The sequence below is a fragment of the Accipiter gentilis genome, chromosome 33 (assembly GCF_929443795.1).
Source record: "Accipiter gentilis chromosome 33, bAccGen1.1, whole genome shotgun sequence".
Classification (NCBI taxonomy): domain Eukaryota; kingdom Metazoa; phylum Chordata; class Aves; order Accipitriformes; family Accipitridae; genus Astur; species Astur gentilis.
The window spans coordinates 11,573,092-11,591,925 of NC_064912.1; the positions used below are offsets into that span (position 1 = coordinate 11,573,092).

General features: G+C 49.6%; 1 protein-coding gene across 2 annotated transcripts; it reads right to left on the bottom strand.

Annotated features, from left to right (window-relative positions):
• Positions 1 to 2,447: 2,447 nt before the first annotated feature.
• GPR139 (G protein-coupled receptor 139) lies at positions 2,448 to 17,306 on the bottom strand. Of its 2 annotated transcripts, none has more exons than XM_049791248.1 (2): positions 17,186 to 17,306; positions 2,448 to 3,382 (listed from the first exon to the last, which is right to left on the bottom strand). In XM_049791248.1, the coding sequence occupies exons 1-2, from the start codon at positions 17,304 to 17,306 to the stop codon at positions 2,448 to 2,450; spliced, it is 1,056 nt and encodes a 351-aa protein (XP_049647205.1). The 2 variants fall into 2 exon arrangements, with proteins under 2 accessions (XP_049647205.1, XP_049647206.1); XM_049791249.1 differs by lacking the exon at positions 17,186 to 17,306 and adding an exon at positions 4,089 to 4,107.
• Positions 17,307 to 18,834: the final 1,528 nt, after the last annotated feature.

The window sequence follows — 18,834 nt, forward strand, 5'->3', positions numbered from 1 at the left end:
ACCACTTATCTATATAGATATTGCACTTCAGACTCATTCACATGTAACTCAGACAAGCATTCCTCATAGCAAATTTAGAATAAAAATAAGTTATAAATACAGTGTTTTCCCAAAATGAAACATACAGTACCTTTTTCATAAGGTAACTTTGGTTACTATCAACTGACAAAGACCAGAGAGAGGTTTCTAAGAGGAGGGTAGAAGGCATGGCCACAAAACTGAATTTCTGTAAAACACTGGTAAAGGGAGCAATAATTTTAACCTCGCCACGACAAATACAGCAAGGCTGAGCATCCCTCTTACGCTTTATTATTGCAAGTAGGTGTGAAGCTTTGTTGAGATCACGGGGACAAAGAGCCTATGGGATGAGGGAACTCCTCATTCCCCTCTGAATCTGGGGAGATTTAGGTGGGGAGCATCCCCTTGGTGGGTGAGGGTGGGAAGGGTCAGCTTTTGCTCTCAGCTCCCCCCCTCCCCAGAGACGCCCCTCTCCGTGCTCACACAGCGTGGTCCCTGGGGTGCTCTGGGTGCAGAGGAGTGCCGAGCATCATTCCCAGCCGTTCGGCCGGTGGGAGAGGACTGGGTGGTGCGTGCTCCCCGAGGCGCTGGGCATCCCCTCCCTGTGCTTCTGACCGACCTGAGCAGCCTCCATCTCTCCTGAGAAAGCCCCTCCACGCACGAGCCAGCCTTTGCCTGGGGTCCCGGTCTTCATGGCTTGTGCCTTCTGCTGCCGTTCCCTCCTGGGGAAGGCGAGTTTGGGTTTGGGGTGGGTTTGGCTCTTGGGGGACGCCAGGAGTCGTCAGTGTGCGAACGCGACGTTTGCGACAGAAGGGAACCGGGCTCTTGTCCTCAGCAGGACTTTTGCAGACTTGGTGTTTCTTAGGGGAAATGCACCAAAGCTGAGCTATCCATGGATTTTAGAGATGCTTTCAGGCCTCAGATCCCACCACAGTGGGATTGACTGGATCCCTTCTCAGAGGACCTCGCTATGTTAGTCCCTGATGCACCACGAGCTCCCTGCTGGCAATGGAGATGGGCACAGGCACAAATGCAGTGCTAGCACCAGACGACTTCTTATTTGCAGCTACTGAGAAGCTGTTGTGTCCACTGACCACATTGTGCTTGTGTTCACCATGCAAGGAGGTCTGCTCTCGCGTTTGGTCAGGCTGCAGTAAGTGCCCAATATAGAAGTAAAAAGGTTGTGGTACGTGGCTCTGAGAGACCACGTACCAAGATGTGAGAAGGAGAGAAATTAAAAGAATGCATTTTCAGCTTTCCTGTAAATCTCTTCTCTCATTTTCTACACTCAGCATTGCTGGGATGCTGGTTTTTGAGTGTGAAGGAAGAGCAGTTAAGCTACTTTAAATAAGGTAAATATTTAAAAGCCTTAGTCCAAGCTTATCTGTGTTTTTACTGCTGTTGAGTATTTAATGGATTTCTTTTGCAAATAGTTTTTTTAACAATTAAAGGGCAACTCTGCAATAGGATGGTATAATCTGTCAGGAGAAAATCTTAGGCTGAGGTTTTTATATGTTAATTCCTAAAGGCCTGAACATGGGGGATAACTGAGAATCTTTATTGATTAAGAAGGAACCTGAAGGCTGTGATCACTCCAAACCTCACGGGAGCAGCTTCAGTGGGAGCTCTGCATCAGGCAGGACTTGGCCTCACGCTTGAAAGTCTTTAGACACTGTAACTGAAATAGCTGGGAAAAGATGCTGCTTTTGTTCTTGGCTCTAGAAACCTCCCTCCCTCCCTTGAGCTCCCCCGTCTCGGTCGCATTCTTAAATAACAACTTAAAACATCTGAATATTGGCAGCTTGCAGGATTGCTTTCCGTGCCAAGGCTGCAACAGTTACTACATCGGTCCTTGAGCCTTGTTCAAGTGAGCCAAAAAGGGCTTGTCACAGTTCATGTCTTGCAGGCTGCCTCTTGCAACAAGGTCTTGACAGCAAGACTGTGTGTGGTAGTATTTCATGTCAGAAACAACACATCATTTTTGGCAAGTGCACACACCAGAAATGGCACCTTCCACAGTACATAAAAGCATCTGTTTGCTCTGTCAATAGTGAACTGCATGGTCAAGTAAGGTTTTGTTGTTGTGTTTTAAAAGGTTGTAATTAACTGTTGTTGTGGCTTCCTCCCTTCAATGACTTTCGACTGCACTGGTGCTGGGATGCAAAACATTTGAGTGCGACTGAACACTATGACTTGAACTCTGAAGCATATTCAAAATGCTATGTAAGAGACGGAGGCATTTGCCTTTTCACTTTCGCTCCTAAAATCAATTGCTCCTGTTCCCTCCTAACAGTCTGATCTGCCCTCGGTCTCCCAGGGAAATGAAATCAAATGACCACTCTTCAAAACAGCCATTTCAGCAAATTACATCCTGAAGATGTAACCACTTGAAAAGAACTTGCACCCAGAAACTCCAACTATTGCCATTTTCATGGTGATATTTTTATAGGCTTTCCATTCTTATCATACTGGTAAACAAGCATTTTGATGCAGTGAGAGTTGGCTGGGGAAATCCAAGGGCTGCTTGTTATGGAAAAGTTATGGTTTGTATAGAATTGCACAGGTTGCTTCTGACACTTAAAGAAGGCTTTCAGCATGGCAGCTGCCATTGTGCGAAATCTTTTGCTAATAAAACAGTAGAGGAAGAAATTAATTGCTGTGTTCAGCAGTGCTAGCATATTGGCAATGTCCGACACAATATGTACCACCCAGCTGTTGTTTATAGGCGATACGTAGAGGTGATACAATATCATGATTATTCTTGGTGCCCAAAGTATAGCAAAAATAGAAGTTATAGTAAACAAAATGGCTGTTGTTTTCCCTGTGGAGTACCCTCGCAGTCGGAAATTGCTCTTTCGCCGCAGCTTGTACACGATGATGGAATTCAGGATGAAGAAGATGGAGCAGGGCACTAAGTAAACAGTAAAGCAGTGGATCCAGATGAGAACATGATGCATTGATGTGCTTATGTAGTCTTCGATCCAAATGTTGGGCCACCAGTAGTAGGGGATGCTGGTCAAAAAGCAGGTGATGTAGACACTTACAATGACTTTTCGAGTACGAGCAGGGTAGGAGACTGTGTGATACTTCAGCGGATGGCACACAGCTATATACCTATCGATCGTTAGTGGAACCGTAATCCAAATGGAGGTGTGGATGGAAGAAAATTCCAAGACCTCAATTATTTTGTCCAGTACCTGAGGCATCTGTTTGTTTAAGATGAAGTCTTCCATGAGGAAGTCAACAAAGACAATGAAGAAGAGAACCAGGATGTCAGCAGCAGCTAGAGCTAGAAGATAGTTATAGGAGGACTTCTGCCTGCGAGCCACGAGCTGGGAAAGGATGATGACTGTCAAGATGTTTGCTGTGGAGACAGAAATACAGAGTTAGGCTATTAAGATGTAACACTAGCTTTTCTGAGCATTTGCTCGGAGCCGTAGCTCTGTTCAAGCACTTGGCAACATGACCGCCTTTAATAAAGTTCAAGAAACCAAAAGGAAAACACGACAGTTGGGTCCCTCAGAGAAGCTGTTGCAATGAGAGGAGCCCGTGGCCCCACTCCCCACCGTGGGGTTTGCCGACGCTCCGTGTCCCGGCAGGCCGGGATGAGGGACAGAAAGTCTGGACCTTCACTCCAGACACAGGGTTAGGTGGTGTCCAGCAGCCCTTTGCTATCTCCTCGGAGCAGATGTAGAGCTGTGGCCCCAGCTGTGTTGCTGCTCTCTGGTCAGCCCTGCTGCCACTGCGGACACGGCAGCAGCACCTGAGCAGGGGGTGCTGGGACCCCTGCCCGTGCACAGGGAGGCAGGGGTAGCAGGAGGCAGCGGCAGCAGCAGCAAAAAGTCAATCTCTCTCTCTCACACACACATTCTCTCTCTCATTTCCCCCCCTTGCTTTTTTCACTTTTTTTTTTTTTAAAACAAGTAACAAATGAGAAGGATGGGGGTGGGCTTTGGAGAGAGAAATTTTGTCCCTTATGCCATCTCGTGGTGCCTGCCTGTTTTAGTTTTGAACTCCATCTAAAAACAGCTGAAATCAAAGCCACCTGGATTAGGTAATTCTCTCCTGACTGAGTGGGATTCCAACTGAGAGAAGAACTTCCAGGGAAATGCATCCTTAGCTCCTCCCAAGAGCTGGAGGTCCTTTGCAGCACTCAAAAGTTTTCAGCTCTGCCCAGGATGAGTCTCCTGTTAATTCAGTCATGCCTGTCTGACCCACTCCCCTACAGCTGGGCTCTGGGGAAGCATCTCCCTTCCCACCACTGCAAAGATCTGCTCCGCAAAGACCTGCTTGCTTATCCAGAGCTGCTCTTTAGAAGTCCTTCAATTGGAAGGCATTTTTCCTCTGAAGAGATACAGCTGAGCCTTTAAGGAAATCCTGCTGGTCACATCAGATGTGATGGATGTTCTGATTCAGCCCAGGTGTAAACATCCCCAAGTTCCCTGAAAAAAGCATCTGATGCAACTCTCTGGCCACAATACAGATCCATCACCTAAATCATGCCTAGGTGTATTGCATGATACTTAAATAATATTGTGGTGAACTGCTGAAGCGTCTCTGCTGTTTCATTGTCTGGTTTGCTTCCATCTTCTAAAGCTGTGATTCAACTTCAAGCTATGCTTTAGTGGCTGCTAGAACCAGTGATATAAGGGATGCTATAGGAAGGGCTCAGGCCCACAGCGCCTGGCCAGGCAGAGCTCCCCACCTTGGATACAAACAGCCCTTGCAGTCCTTGAGAGGTTTCCTGGAGCACCAAGGTGTAACCAAACTTTACTACTTGCTCATGTTTACTAGAACTTACTGTGTAGTCTTGAATCGGGGCGGGGGGGGCGGAATCCTATTATTCCTACTAGTGGTATGGCTGGAATCAAACAGGTGGGATTGTTCCCATCAGAAGTTTGTATCACTTGGCTAGAATCCCTGAAGTAGTGCTTAAAAATCAGGTCCGGTTTACTGTACAAGAGACTGCTGAATGTTTGTATTTGATATTTTCATAAGTGTTCTATAAATCACCTCTTCTGCGCATTACCTTCAAACATTTCTGCCAGCTTTGATGGATTTCCCAAAACAAATCAACAATAATTGTAAGGATTCCTTTAAATCAGAGACAAAAGAAGTTGCGAACATCAAGGTAATGATGACCTAGGACATATATCCTACAACTGAAAACGCTCTTCTTTTGTTTTAACTGTTTTACTTGGCACTGGAGAAAACTTCCTCCTTTATACGTACCTTCAAAACCTGCTGTCTGGGAGCAGATTTCTGCCACCAAGGAACTGCAGCACAGCAAATGATCTTGACTAACAGCCCTCATAAGTGTCACCTATTTTTGTGTCAATATATTAATTTTGTACCTTGGAACAAAACTGAACCAAACATGACAATCAACTGACTCCTTTCCTAAATTAAAAAAAAAAAAAAAAAAAAAAAAGCATGCTCTTTCCAACAGTACTGTCTCAAATCACCTTCAGGGGAATTTTCCCAATTCTGCTCTCCATTAACAGGAATGCAACTGCATTGATTTCAGCTCAGAGGAGACAGGGTGACATCGTCAGAACTGCTGTGTCATTTTTGCCTTACTTGCTTATGAAATGCCTCTGTTGTGCCTGCTGCTGAGCCCTAGAGGTACAGTGAGTGATGTACTGTCAAGGAAATCCTCGAGCTAGAGTGTTTATCATGACTCTGCAGCCACTGTTGGTTTTGGCCAGCCAGACTGAGTGGCTTGGCTTCACAGATATTGGATGTGACCCATGGGCTTCACCTTCTCTTTAAATCCTCTGGATTTGACTCACTCCAGCAGCAACAGCTGGAGCCAGCATGCAGCAAGGGGTATGCTTGAGGACATTATTGGTCCCTGCTGGTGACTCTGGCCTCGCTGTCGGAGGAGCTCCTGCAGGGATGCTGAAGCCCTGCACAGCAGCCCTGCTCCCCACCCCTTCTGCCCATTGTGGGGGTCCTGGTGCTTGGTTCTAACCCCACTCCTGTTTTCCTGCAGGAGCAGATTCATGAGCAGTCCTTTCCTTTGTACCCTCTCCCCCCGCCTCTCTCAGGGTTCCCAGCAACAGCAGTAATAGCATGTACTGAAATGCAAGTTATTTGTCTAATGCCAGTGAGCTTTGCTTGGTGAGCCGGATAAGAAAATTGATCTGACAAAGTACATGCAAGCTCTATCCAATTTTTCTGCAAGGGTTACGGTATCTTGTATTGGAAATGATTTCCCTGGGATCACATTAGGGCTTTTTCTGGCTGGATGATATGAAAGATAGTAATATCATTTACTTTGTGAAAACGTATATATACTGGGGTGCAGCAGAAAGTTGCCAGTATGACAGTGTCTTAGCACAGAGTTTGGGAGTATTTTTCCTGCTGCATGCTGTGTAGGGAAAGCAAAGATGAGCTATGGATAAGTCTCAGTCCTTCACCCATTTCCTAGCCAGTGTTAAGTTGGTCCTTGGTGTGTCCTCAAATGGTATCTAAAGCTCAATAAAATGGGAAATAGGTGGGAACATTGCTCTGTGCGAAGAACTGTGTCCTTGTGCCAGCATCTCAGTGACTCCTGAGTACCTACTCAGTGCCCACAAACTCTCCTGTGGGCAAAAATTACCTACTACGGGTGAAAGGTGATGCAAGAGCATTTGCAACCACATTTTAACCTTGTTTACCCTAATTCTTGCACTAATATTGTAGTCAGTGATGAGGACTATGGCAGAGATGATGACAGAGATATAAAAATATCTGTCTCTACTGTAATGTATGTGAAGCTAGAGCTCCTGGATAGGTCAGTGCCCCTAAATTGTCCTGGATGGTATACCGCCTATTTCTTGCAGTGGTTTTTCTAGATACTATGTAGTTAAGATCATCTGAATTTGAAAGAGATTGATCACTGAGCTGGGAGTTGATTAGGGGATGACAGATGGGAATTTATGCCAGCGTCGCTTGCTGCAGTGCAGTATTCTGAATTTATAAATATCTGGTTGAGAACCAGGGCTTGATTAAGGACTAGCTGGCTGAAGCCTTGATATGCCACTAGCAGATGATGAGAAGCAACTGTAAGAAATGGCAGTCTCAATTCTTTCCCTTCAGTCATGAGGATGCCTTTGAAATACAGTGTCTGAATGTCTCTGACACCCAAACACCACTGGTCCACACTGGTCAAAATACGGCAACCTTCTAACTCAGCCAGGCTTCATCACGGGACACTTCGATCTCTCCTCTGGCATCTCCTCTGACTTTATCAGCTTCTGCGTACAAATTATAGCACTGAAACTCATGCCATTGGAGGTCCTATGTATCTGAGAGGGATCATCCTTTAGGAGTAACCTTGGTTCTCATGTGGGTTTGGGTTTGCTTCCCGTACCAAAGCCAGGCTGCCTTGCCTGCAGAGCCTGGGCAGTCTTCTGTGCCTCCTCAAAGCAGTGCCTGTGACCTAAAGGCACAGTTTTTTCCCCAGCTTGTTTCATGGATTACCGTCATAGCTCAAATAGTGTCTTTGCAGGGGGTTCGCAGAGCTCCTTCCACTGACTATTATCACCGCGTGTGAGCTTAAGCAGGAGCAATTGTATCTGTCTAAAGAAGAAATAGACATGTTTCTCGGCTTTGGTTCTTTTATTGAGAGCATTTTGCATGTACACGGCAGCCTGTGCAGTGAAATAGCCTTTATAACACAAGTAGTAGCGCCGCTGCGTTGGGAGTAAGGCCCGCTGTGTGGTTCAGCAGTTCAGCATCATAAACTACCTAAATGAAGTAGCCATGAGTGTCGCTTACCAAGCGTGATAAACGTTAGGTCACTGAATATAATGGACACCTTTTACTGAATACAGTTGTTGCTAGGATCCCTACAAATTATTGTGCAATGTATGAAACTACTCTGCAGGCCTTGCATTAGTCACCTGACTGGCACAGAGAGAGACAGTTTATGAACGGGAAGTTTGAAATTGCTTTAGAAAATACGTTAGTTACTTCTTAGATTTAGAAACTCTGAGACTGTAACTGCAATATGTTAAAAATATATGGTGGAAAAAAAGTGACATGTTGGCTTGGTGGGAATAGATGATTTCTTCTAAGGTAGGAGGCAATATTAAAATGTAAACAGGTACCGTGTCCAGCAGCCAGATCTGACCAGGATTACTAACAGTTGTTTGCCAGTAGTTACCAGATTGGAGATGAGGATGGTATTCAGCCCTTCATGTGGGAGCTCTCTGGAGAAGATGATGACAATGGGTGATTTCTGATGGAAGCTGTGGCAACAAAAACATATGTTTATTACTGATGTTGGCTATAGCCCGTTATGTGGTCTTTTAAAATGACCCCTGGATACTGTTTGCCCTTGAACAAGATAGGGCAGTTGCATGTTTTCCTCTTACAGCCAGTATGGGTTGAACTCAACACTACACCAGGAGGGGACAACCTTTGTAAATGGTGCCTGCTCATCGCTAACGTAATTTGTTCTTCTCTTTTATTATCATATCCTAAGATCCTTCCTTAAACCATTGTGAAGTGTAAAGAGATACATTATAGAATATAATCAGTGCAATATAAGATTTTCCTTCCTTGAGAGCTCCCGTGAGGATTGATTTTTAAAATAAATTGATTTATTTGTTGTTCAATTGTCTGAGTGCCACCGAATGACACACGTATACTCACCCTTGGGAGGGAAGCACCCTTGGCCCCTTCTGCCAGTGCCTGCATCACCTCCCAGGGGATGGAGAGGGATCTAAGCCAAAAACCGAACATCACAAAAGCTACGGCAGGCGTGGATGCAGGACTGCCACTGGAGGAGGTTTCACACCTTGTAGGAAGGCTCTCATATGGTTTCTGCTTAGAAATCCCATATGCAGGGACAAACCACACCAGCTCTGAGGGTGAAAGTGAACCTGGAGATAGAGGATGATCAAGCTCCTGCCCAGGACAACCCAAACTCCCCTCTATATGCAGGAGACAGGGTTAGTGACTGCCAGAGAAAACACGGCATGGCCTTGCACTTCCAAGTCACAGGTGAATGAATGAGTTGGTGTCAGAGGCCAGATTCTGACAATGAAATCTGGCCTCCAGGGCCATTTTTCTCACTGACAGCATTTATTAGCTGAGGTGGCTCTGGGGAAGGACGCCATGAATGGGATACTCTGCTCAACAGCTGACACAGGCCGGTCATGGATGCCAAAAGCACCTCCTTGCTGTTGGAGGGCACAGATGCGGTAATGGCGTGGAGATGCCGACGGCTGGGTGCTCACTTTAAGCCTTGCCAACTACCCAGGCTTAAGTGCAGTAACTTGTCTGGCAGACAGGTGTAATTACATTGCATTGCTTTCAGCTTTCCTAGACCGACCGAGTAGGCTTTTTTCCCCTAGTCTTTATAAAATAGGGCTATTTTTGCAATATGAGAACAGCCCAGAAGGAACGCTAGTCCAAGATGCAGGGAGGCTCAGTACGTGCTCACCAGTGGCAGACGTGTGTTAATGTGACAGGGATCTGGTTCTCCTCTTTCTGTCTTCACCCTCACTCTCCTCATCCACCTTTCCCGAGCTGTGCCTACAGCACAGAAAGCCTCTAATGACTCTCGGACATTCTCCCCTGAAGCCTTTCTTAGAGGCACCTACACGAGGATAAAAACGTCTAAAACTCATATCCCAAAATCTAGCTTCACATCTTGCTACCAGAGCAGTAAAGCTTTCTAATGGAAATTGGTGCTGGGAGGAGAAAAAGCAATCTGCAAAATAATGGAGAAATCATAAAAGGGATTTGGTTATTCATGCAATGTATCTGGACAGACAGAGATTTTCGAGGTAATTCGGGTGTCTCATTTGGCAGGTGTCTGTGGCTTCTAAATGTGGGCTGTCAGCGAAGTTTAAGAGCTCTCAAGCCAAGTAACTTGAGCTCAAGGATCACAAAACCATTCTACCCTTCTGATATCAAACGCCAAAGCACTGAGGCAGGTGCCAAAGGTATTTGATGGGACCACTAGGATGGAGGCAGGACGTGATTTCATAAGGGCACTAGCATGAATTCTTTACTGAACATGAATAATTAAGAGGATTTTACTGTTGACTGTGGTTTTGCTAAAAACCAAACTTTTTATTTCTTCCTAAAGCAGTAGCTAATGCAATAGGAGCTCATGCTTGCAAACCCCATGGCCAAGCTTTCTCAGAGACTATGCCAATTTTACACAATATGCAGGAAATCACAGACTACGTAAAACCATTGCAGTTTGGCTTTATTTCCCCCCCAGAGAATATACTGCATCCAGACTAAATATATCGCTCTTTGGTGTGCCAGTCCAGACATTGAAGAAAACATACCTAGAATGAACAAATGTTTGTGAAATATCCCAGTCTCATGTAACTGACTGACAGGTAATTTGTCTTGAAACCAAAAGCAACCTCTAGTGCACCTATCCGCGCAGTCAATGCACCATATGATTGAAAAGATGGAGAAGTTAAATGACTGTACATTCCAGGGACTCTCTGTTTCAGGTGGCAGAAGAGAACAATTTCAGTGAAAAAGATGTGTTCAGTGTTTCAATATGCAGGCTTCTGTCCTCTTCCACGGATAAAGGGATAAAACTCATTTTGGTCATCTGTACTGCTAATTCTGGTCCTACTTGGTTGCCTCTACTTCCTTCCCTCTGCACAGCCATACTGGTGTCCTGGGGGGCAAACCAACACCATCTTTTCCTGTCAGGTCACTCCCAGAACGGCACCAACAGTGCTCCAGACACTGGGGTTTAGAATCCTTACATAAATATGTTTCTTTATTCTGCAGAATGAAAACAGAATTGTGTGCAAGGTCTCCTGTGCTCAAGGGGTTAATTTTGGCTTTGTTTCCTTCCCTGGTGTCTCAAAGTTGATGGGAAAAGAGATTAAAGGCTCAAAAAGACCTCCTGAAACAGAAGGTGAAAGCTTCTGTGGCCAGGGATTGCTTTGCACTTGGTGTGTGAAAGCAGAGAGCGCACCACATCAGGACATCTCCGTGGTGTCTGTTTGCCTACAGCAAATTGTTTTGACGTACGCGGATGAAGGCCTTCTCCTGCTGGCCTGTTTCTGCTGATTCACCCCCATTTTATGGAAAGGAGCAGAAAGAGGAGGAGGAGAAAACTAAGTAAGGGGGTGGATGAAGAACAGCAGGATATTAGACTGCCTAGTGCTTCTGAATGGCTTGACTTCTTAACAACTGGGGGCTCTGCATTACCCACCTACCGTGAAAACTGGCTGTGCTCTCTCTTTTGTGTCGTTGTCATTTCAAGGAAAAATCTCCTTTGGAGTTTTTCCTTCCCAATCCATTTCAGCAGCCTGCCATGCAAGGTTGTGCACTTCATAGTCTACTGAGCCTCACAAATTTTGCACCTCGTTATCATTACAGCCCTGACAGTGTTGCTTCCTACTGATGTGGCAGAAGAAAACCAAAGTTAGTTGTACTCTGTAGTGGCGTTCAGATGTGTGCAATCAAGTCCTCCTCTACATTAACATGGGTTCAGCCACATGCTGCCTTTCAGGCAGCAAGGATTTAGTGGCCACAGTCTCCAGACATACTGACCAAACTAAATCGCTCCCATCTGCACGCCTTGCTGCCACAATTTCTGTGCAGGAACACTGTAATGAATCTATTCTTTTTCATAATGATTCTTCTCTCCTTAAAGAAAACGCATTCATTTTACAATAGGAAGTGACTCATTTTAAGCATGTTAGCAGCAGTTTTGTTCCCCTCTGTCCAGCAGTGCTACTGTAATGTTCTGCAAGTGCCCTTTGGTGCTCTGATAGCTGAGATAAAGTTCTTCCAATTTATTTGTCCTTCTTTAAGCAGGATGCAATGTACTGGCTTTGTGTCCAATTCAGATTTTAAGTCAGAGAAAGTATGGTCTTTGAATAAAAGGGGGGTTGAATCAGGCCTCAGGAGGGTTCAGTTCTTATTCATTGTGTGAACTCTATCTAATGAGTGACAGCTGAAGACTCCTGTTTTTTCAAGGTCATAACTCTGCATGTAACAATTCTTCACTCATATTTTCAGATCTTCCCTTAGCACTTCTATTGTTCAGGTGTGCTGTTATGAGAAAGGCTATTTATTCAGGTGTTGGAAATGCTCTCTTTAATCAGAAGCCTGTACCATGATTGCAGAAGAATATACTAGGCAGTGGATGGCAGGAATCCGAAACTTCTGTACTGCTGTGTGCTGTATGTACACGTACCTTGTGCCCGCTTTGGTATTTACTGGGTATTACATGCCACATGAGTCATCAACAAACACTGCTACCTGTCCCCCTTCCTACTCGTGTTACTAACCACGTTGTGGCTGTAGGCACAGAGATGGCAACGCTCTTCAGGTCTCCTTCCCCCTACACCAGTGGGGAGCGGAGGGAGCACAGCTGAGCTGTTGCACGGCAGTGGTCTCTCAGATGAGGGATGCTCAGCCCACAGCCCCCCAGCAGTACCTGCCTTGCCAGGATGATGACCCTGGCTTGCAGGCCTCCTGAATAGCCTCCTTATTCCAAGCTGCATACGGGGAGAAGGCTCCAGAAGGACCAATTCTCCATCATTCCAGTTTGCCCGGGCCTGTACTGTAGTTTTCATGGGCGCAGTGCAAATGTTACGCACCTGCACGTCAATCCAACACCCTAGGAAGCATCTGGCTTGCTGTGCGAGGACAGCTGCTCTCTTGTCTGTTAGGGAAAGGTCCATAACGCGTCGCTCTCTCTTGACAGTCTGTTAAAAAGGTTAGGCACCCCTGCTGAACTTAGACGTTCCTCTAGGTCAGGACTATAGCTTCTCTCCTTCTGCATGAGCCCACCAAGTGCATTCTGTGCATGGCTGGGCTTTGAACGACCTGGGTTGTCCCCATCTCCGTGACACCTCGTTCAGCAGCAGGTCTGACATGAAAGCTACCTGTTCGCACCCTCCAGCTGGGAGCACCCAAGCATGTCCAGGCTGCTTTCCCAAACTTGCAAAGTCCTTAATCTGTGTTTAGATCAGCGTGATCTGTTTTAAGCAGAAGCCTAAAGCATAAATAAAAGAAGCATTTGTGGACCAGGCTCTTGAAGTCTGGAGTGGGACACTGACGTGAGTCTGTTACCTCCTGAGGATGCTGTAAGGGTGCTGGGTATGTGCCTGTGCTTTGTGTCACTGGGATGTGATGACCCCTGAAGCCGAGCTGCTCCCCAGGTAGGCGACTGACCGGGGAGCAAAGTGGAACCAGCGATCATGCAGTAAGAAAGCCAGATCTTACTTTGCCTCTCTGCGCTGTCAGGAGGAGGAGACCCCTGGAAGCATGGATCAGGCCAGGCCCTGGTCTAGGAAACGCTGCCACTTTGTCCTTTCAGCAGCAACACGTTATCGCCCTGGCAGGGAAGGTGACTGCATGCAAGGCAACTCAGTTGCCGCTGCACCTTCTAATGAAGCAGGAATCAGGGTCAAAGCCAGGTGTCTGCAGCGAGCACTGCTGCTTCTCTGCCTGACCTCCCCGGCCGTGTTCGGTGGCACCGCCACAGCACAGCAGGAGCTCTCTGGTGTAGCTGCTTTGTGCAGCTCTCACTGGCAAAGGGACAGACTGAGAGTTGGTACCTGTTGCTCTTTGCTTCCTCACCTTACCAGCCCCCTCCTGGACTGAATCAGAGCCATTTCTTCCCTCTCCCACATCCGACAACACCTCTTCTCTGGCATTTTCTGTCACTAAAGACAGAAATGCTGCCATTAAGCCTTCCTGCAGCCCCTCTCTTGCCTTCTGGCGAAGTGGAGGTGCTTCAGAGGTCCTCTCCGACTGACAGACAAGGGGAGTGCAGGGATGATAGAGCAGAGGCTGCAGAACAGCTCCGTAAATGACACCCCCTCCCCCCAAAATGGGAATATGACCCTGCTTCCAAGCGCTGCTGCCTCGCTCTGCTCTCTCCACCCTTGCACCGGCAGCTTCTCCCTGTCCCGCGCAGCCTGCTCCTGGCAGCGGGACTGCGCGCTTGTGGGACACCTTTGGACATCTGCGCTTAAAACAAGTTTCGGAAAACAGTCTCTGTCTTGCCAGCCTCTGCTTAGAGGGAAAAGAAGAAACCTCCTGTGCCAGCTGATTGGAAGGCGCAGTCACCTCTGGCAGAGTCGCAGCCGCCTTGGCGTGCGGTACCTGCTGCGGCAGGGTCGGCGTGCAGCGGTGCCTCTGCGGTTGCCCCTCTTTGCAGGGCATGGCCTGGCACTTGCCTCTGTGTGCTTCTGCCAGAGCAGGGGTGAAGGGAGTTCTCTTTGCTTGCTCTCTCGTCTCTGCCTTTTTCAGACTTTCTGGTGTCTGGTTGAACAGGGAGTGAGAAAGAGCCATTGCTGAGACCAGGATCTGCTGAGATGCCTGGGTTATACAAGGGAGGGGAAAGGATGCTTTCTCTGCATGCACAATCAGGCCTGGCATCACTTGGCCTCAACGTGGAGTTGTTGAGTTAGTGAAATTTCCTTCAGACACTAGAGCAGGAAAGGCAGAAACAGTTAACTGGTTTCTCCTCTCATCAGTCTTTCTCCAAGGCTTGTGGCAAGGAGTTAACCATTTCCATTTCAGCAAAACACTGCACTAGTGCTGTATTTGAGGACAGATCCTAGACAGTGTTTCGCTTAAATTCTTGGCATCATGCAAAGCTAATTACTCAGATCCCACAGACTTCAGGGTTCTTTTTCTAACAGGTAGTAAGCGTGCTACCTTTACAATTTTCTGATGTTAGAAAACCGAAGAGCAGCTTCAAATTAAAACGTGAAAAGCTCTTTTTAGCACTGTTCTTGCCCCGTACCACATCCTCAATGAAGCTTGGCCATGCGAGTCTTTCCCTAAACATATCCAGCTCTCTGTGCAGTCTCAGGGTGAGAATCATAAATTTCTCATGCACTCAGCATACTGTACATGTGCAGTGTTTTCAGGTGTTAGTGCCAATGTTATCCTCAGATAACATGCACTGAACAAGCCGACACATTTATACCTGATATAAGTCCAATGAACTCAGCAGTGTTGCACAACCAAATGCTTTGGCTAGTTCTGTTAAGTGCTATCACTGGTGCCACTGCTCTAATCAGTCAATGTCTGATCCCTTGAGAAATGCATGTCACCACTGCTAATTTGGATCATCCAACGATTTTAACCATGTTCTTAGAATAACAGTGTTAGGTCTGTAATTACAATGTAGTATCCTTAGGGAACTGGTGCAAGTATGTGCGGAGCACTCAGTAAGGGATTTTTCTTGTCTGTGCATGTAAGACTTTTCCCCTGTTTCAGAGACATACAAAGGCAAGCTTAGCCACAGACTGCTTCTTAACAACTTCTTCACCTGATAATCTTGAGAGGGTCTGGGTCAGTCCCTAGGGAACAGGTTTTGAAATCAGAGCTTGTCATTACTGTGGAGGTCTAAGCAGCCCCTAAGGAATTAATGAAGAGGAAACTACCTCCTCATGCCTGCTGGCTAGGTCTCTTCAGGTCAGGGCTGAGACTCATTGATGCTGTGGAGCAAAGACACTTGCCTATGCCCTGCATCCTCTGTGGGTAAATACAGGACTTAACTTTCCAGTTCTCTGCACTATTGGTCTGAACTATTAGCCAATCTTCAAATTTTAATTACAAGTCAGGGAGGAAAAAAAACCAACAACCAACACAAAGAACATCAATTCATATGCAGAGTGGTAATTACATGTGTGCTGTTCAGAGGCAGGCTTCTCTTCATGTCTGATTAAAAATTTTTCTATGTATTAATTGCTTGAAGAAGGAATTACGGTGAACAAGCCATGCAGAAATTGTAGACTATTAACTGTCATTGCTGCTTGCCATTTTACATGGCACTTTAAATGCGTAGCTGTACATAGACACAAGCCAACTCTCTTGTATTACACCCTTAAAATACCAATTCACCTTGGTGCATCAGACTGCTCTAACTTTTCCCCGACTCATTCTGCCTGTCCTTGGGATCGCTGTAAGTTACTCTGCAGCTGGAGGTGTTAAGCCAGGGAGCAAGCTGTGATGTTTGCCCACCCAGGCTGCACTGGGATGGCAGCTCTGCCTGCTGAAGCCCAGTCTAACTGCAGAAGCGGTGCTGCACGAGCAGCTCCCCGCAGTCCTGCGTGCCAAGGCGTCTCGCTGACAGCCTCAGACAGCCCCCTCCGGGAGGAAAAACCTGCTCGGTCTTCTGTCTCGGCTGAGACAGTCGCGCCGATGCGATGCTCGTGTGGCATCTGCGTGTTTTGAGCTGTGGATACCTGCGTGCTGGCAATGGTGCCACACAGGTGTTCACACCCAAGCCTGAAACATCCTTTCCTTCCCCATTTGGGGTCTCTCTTGCGTTCCTCATCCCCAGCATCTCTGTATTGTCTTTGTCCCCTTTTTAAGTAGGAAATTTCGCCGCGGGTTATACAGTCTGGAGCCTCTGACCTGGGTCTTTCTTCCGAGACCTGTACCTGCGCTCAGGGACCTCTGTGTCAGCATTGCCACTGCCATTGCCTTTGCAGGGCGCCGACCCCAAGACTGGACTTTCTAGATACCGCTCTGCTCCATCGGCCACAGGGACAGGCTCCCGAGCAAGACGACTGTCCGCTAACCTTCTGATAGCAATCTTCTTCCCCAGACGAGGTCCTTACTGGTGGCATGTTGCTCCTAAAGCCAACCCTGCCCCGGGGAGCCAGGCAGAGGTTTGCACCCGCAGAACTCGACAGCTGCGCTTTTGACTACTGCCGGCCCGGCACGCGATCAATAGGGGACAGACCCGGCTGCCCTCGGTACCGCTTAGTCTTCAAATGGCCAAACTGATTACGGCAGAAACTTCCCGACAGACTGAGACTCCGGACGCCAAGTTGAAAGTCAGAGCGCCCGAGCCCGGGTGGGAAAGCGCCGGCAGCGGTGCGAGGGCAGGCAGGGACAAAGCCCGGCCAGGGAGAAATCGCGGGGACAGCAGCGTGTCGGGCAGCGAAGGTGCCGTCCACGAAGCGCCCGCGTCCATGCCCCCCACGCACGCCACAGATCGCGTCCCCGGTGCCCTCAGCCGCCGCAGCGCGCTCACCCCCGCCCCGCACCGCACCGCGGGCAGCAGCCGGGAGGGAGACGCTCCGGCGGCCACCGCCGGCAGCTCTGCGGTGCGGGAACCCCCCCGCAGCCTCCCCCCTCGCCGCGGCAGCTCCCGGGGCAGCCCGGGCGCGGCGCCCGGTCCCCCCCCGCCGGCCGGGGCCGCGGCACTCACCCGGTAGCCCGAGGCAGAGCAGCAGGCTGTAGTAGACGACAGGTGCGTATCCCAAGCCGCAGCCATAGCGGTGGTGCGCCAGCAGGGACCCGTTGTGGAGGTGGAGGTGGTTGTGCTCCATCGACCCCGCTCTCTCTCTCTCTCTCCCGCGGCCGCGCTGCCGGCGCTCGGCTCCGCCGCACGGGCCGCCCCGGCCGCGCCGCCCCTCCCGCCCCTCGCACGCTCGGCGGCGGCGGCGGCGGTGAGCGCGGCGCGGCGCGGCCCCCGCGGCGGCACGTGGCGCGGCCCGGGGCGCTGCGGGGCCGGGCGAGGCGGGGCGGGACCAGCCCCGGCTCCCGCCGCTGGGGCGGGGCAGCCCCCGCCTCCGGCCGCAACCCGCCGCCGCCGTTCCGGGATGGCGCCGGCCCCGGGACAACCCCCGCTCCCCGGTCGGCGGAGGCAGGTCCGGGGCCCCGCGGAGGAGGGGAAGCCCGGCGGAGAGGGGCCTGAGGAGACCCCCGGGCTCCTCTTCCCTCCCCTCAGCCCGGCGGAGAGGGGCCTGAGGAGGCCCCCGGGCTCCTCTTCCCTCCCCTCAGCCCGGCGGAGAGGGGCCTGAGGAGGCCCCCGGGCTCCTCTTCCCTCCCCTCAGCCCGGCGGAGAGGGGCCTGAGAAGGCCCCCGGGCTCCTCTTCCCTCCCCTCAGCCCGGCGGAGAGGGGCCTGAGGAGGCCCCCGGGCTCCTCTTCCCTCCTCTCAGCCCGGGGCGGCGCGGGGGTGCCCGGTTCTTCCCCCCCCCCGCAGTGTCTCCCCGCTGAACTCCGCCTCCCCCGTGGGCAGCGGGCTCGCCTCACGGCGCCCGAGAGCGGGGAAAGGGGCGGCCTATCCATCGAGCGGGCGGGTGGGCCGAGGGAAGGGCGCGGGCAGGGTCTGGCGGCGGGGTGCCTGCCCTGGCAGCCCAGCGTTGAGCTTCGAAACGGGCCGGGAGGGAAGTAGGAAAACCCAGAAACGAGCGTTTGGGTCGGCAAAACTGGAACGGGAGCCCGGGGTGACGGACCGGGGGGGCGGCAGTGAAACCCGCCGTGCTCCCCCCCACGGCAGGCGGGAGTGTGCGGGAGTCCTGTGAGGGAAAGCAGAAGGGAAATCGGGATTTCTGACACCCTCTCCCCCATCCCTTAACGTCTGTGCGTTTCAGTACGTAGTCCCAGGTGTAATGTAAAGGAGTTACAGTTCTGCTCGTTAGGTTAAGGCGGGGGAGCCCTGTGCTTTGTGCTGCGGGTGAGCGGGCTGGACAGATGACAGCACGTACGCTACGTTCAGGAGGTCACAGTTTAGCAGTAAGATAGATGTTTGATTACGGTGCGCTGCTACTGAACAGAAAATGAGACTATTTTTCACCCGAAGTTCATAGGGTTGAGCCCCACAGCTGGGCACTGTGCGTGGGGAGAATCCCCAGGATTTCTGCGGCTGCCAGAGCAGGCCAAGGGGGATGGACGTCTGCGATGCCCGGGAGGTTGGTCAACGAGGCACGTCTAGTGGGATACGCACAAGATATAGTGGGTGGCTAAATAAAGAGGTGGACCTTGCTCTCCAAAAACACCTGACTGCTTAGCGTGGAGGATAATATAGCATAAAAAGCGTGTTACAGGTGGGAAGGCACCGTTAGGGCAAGTGC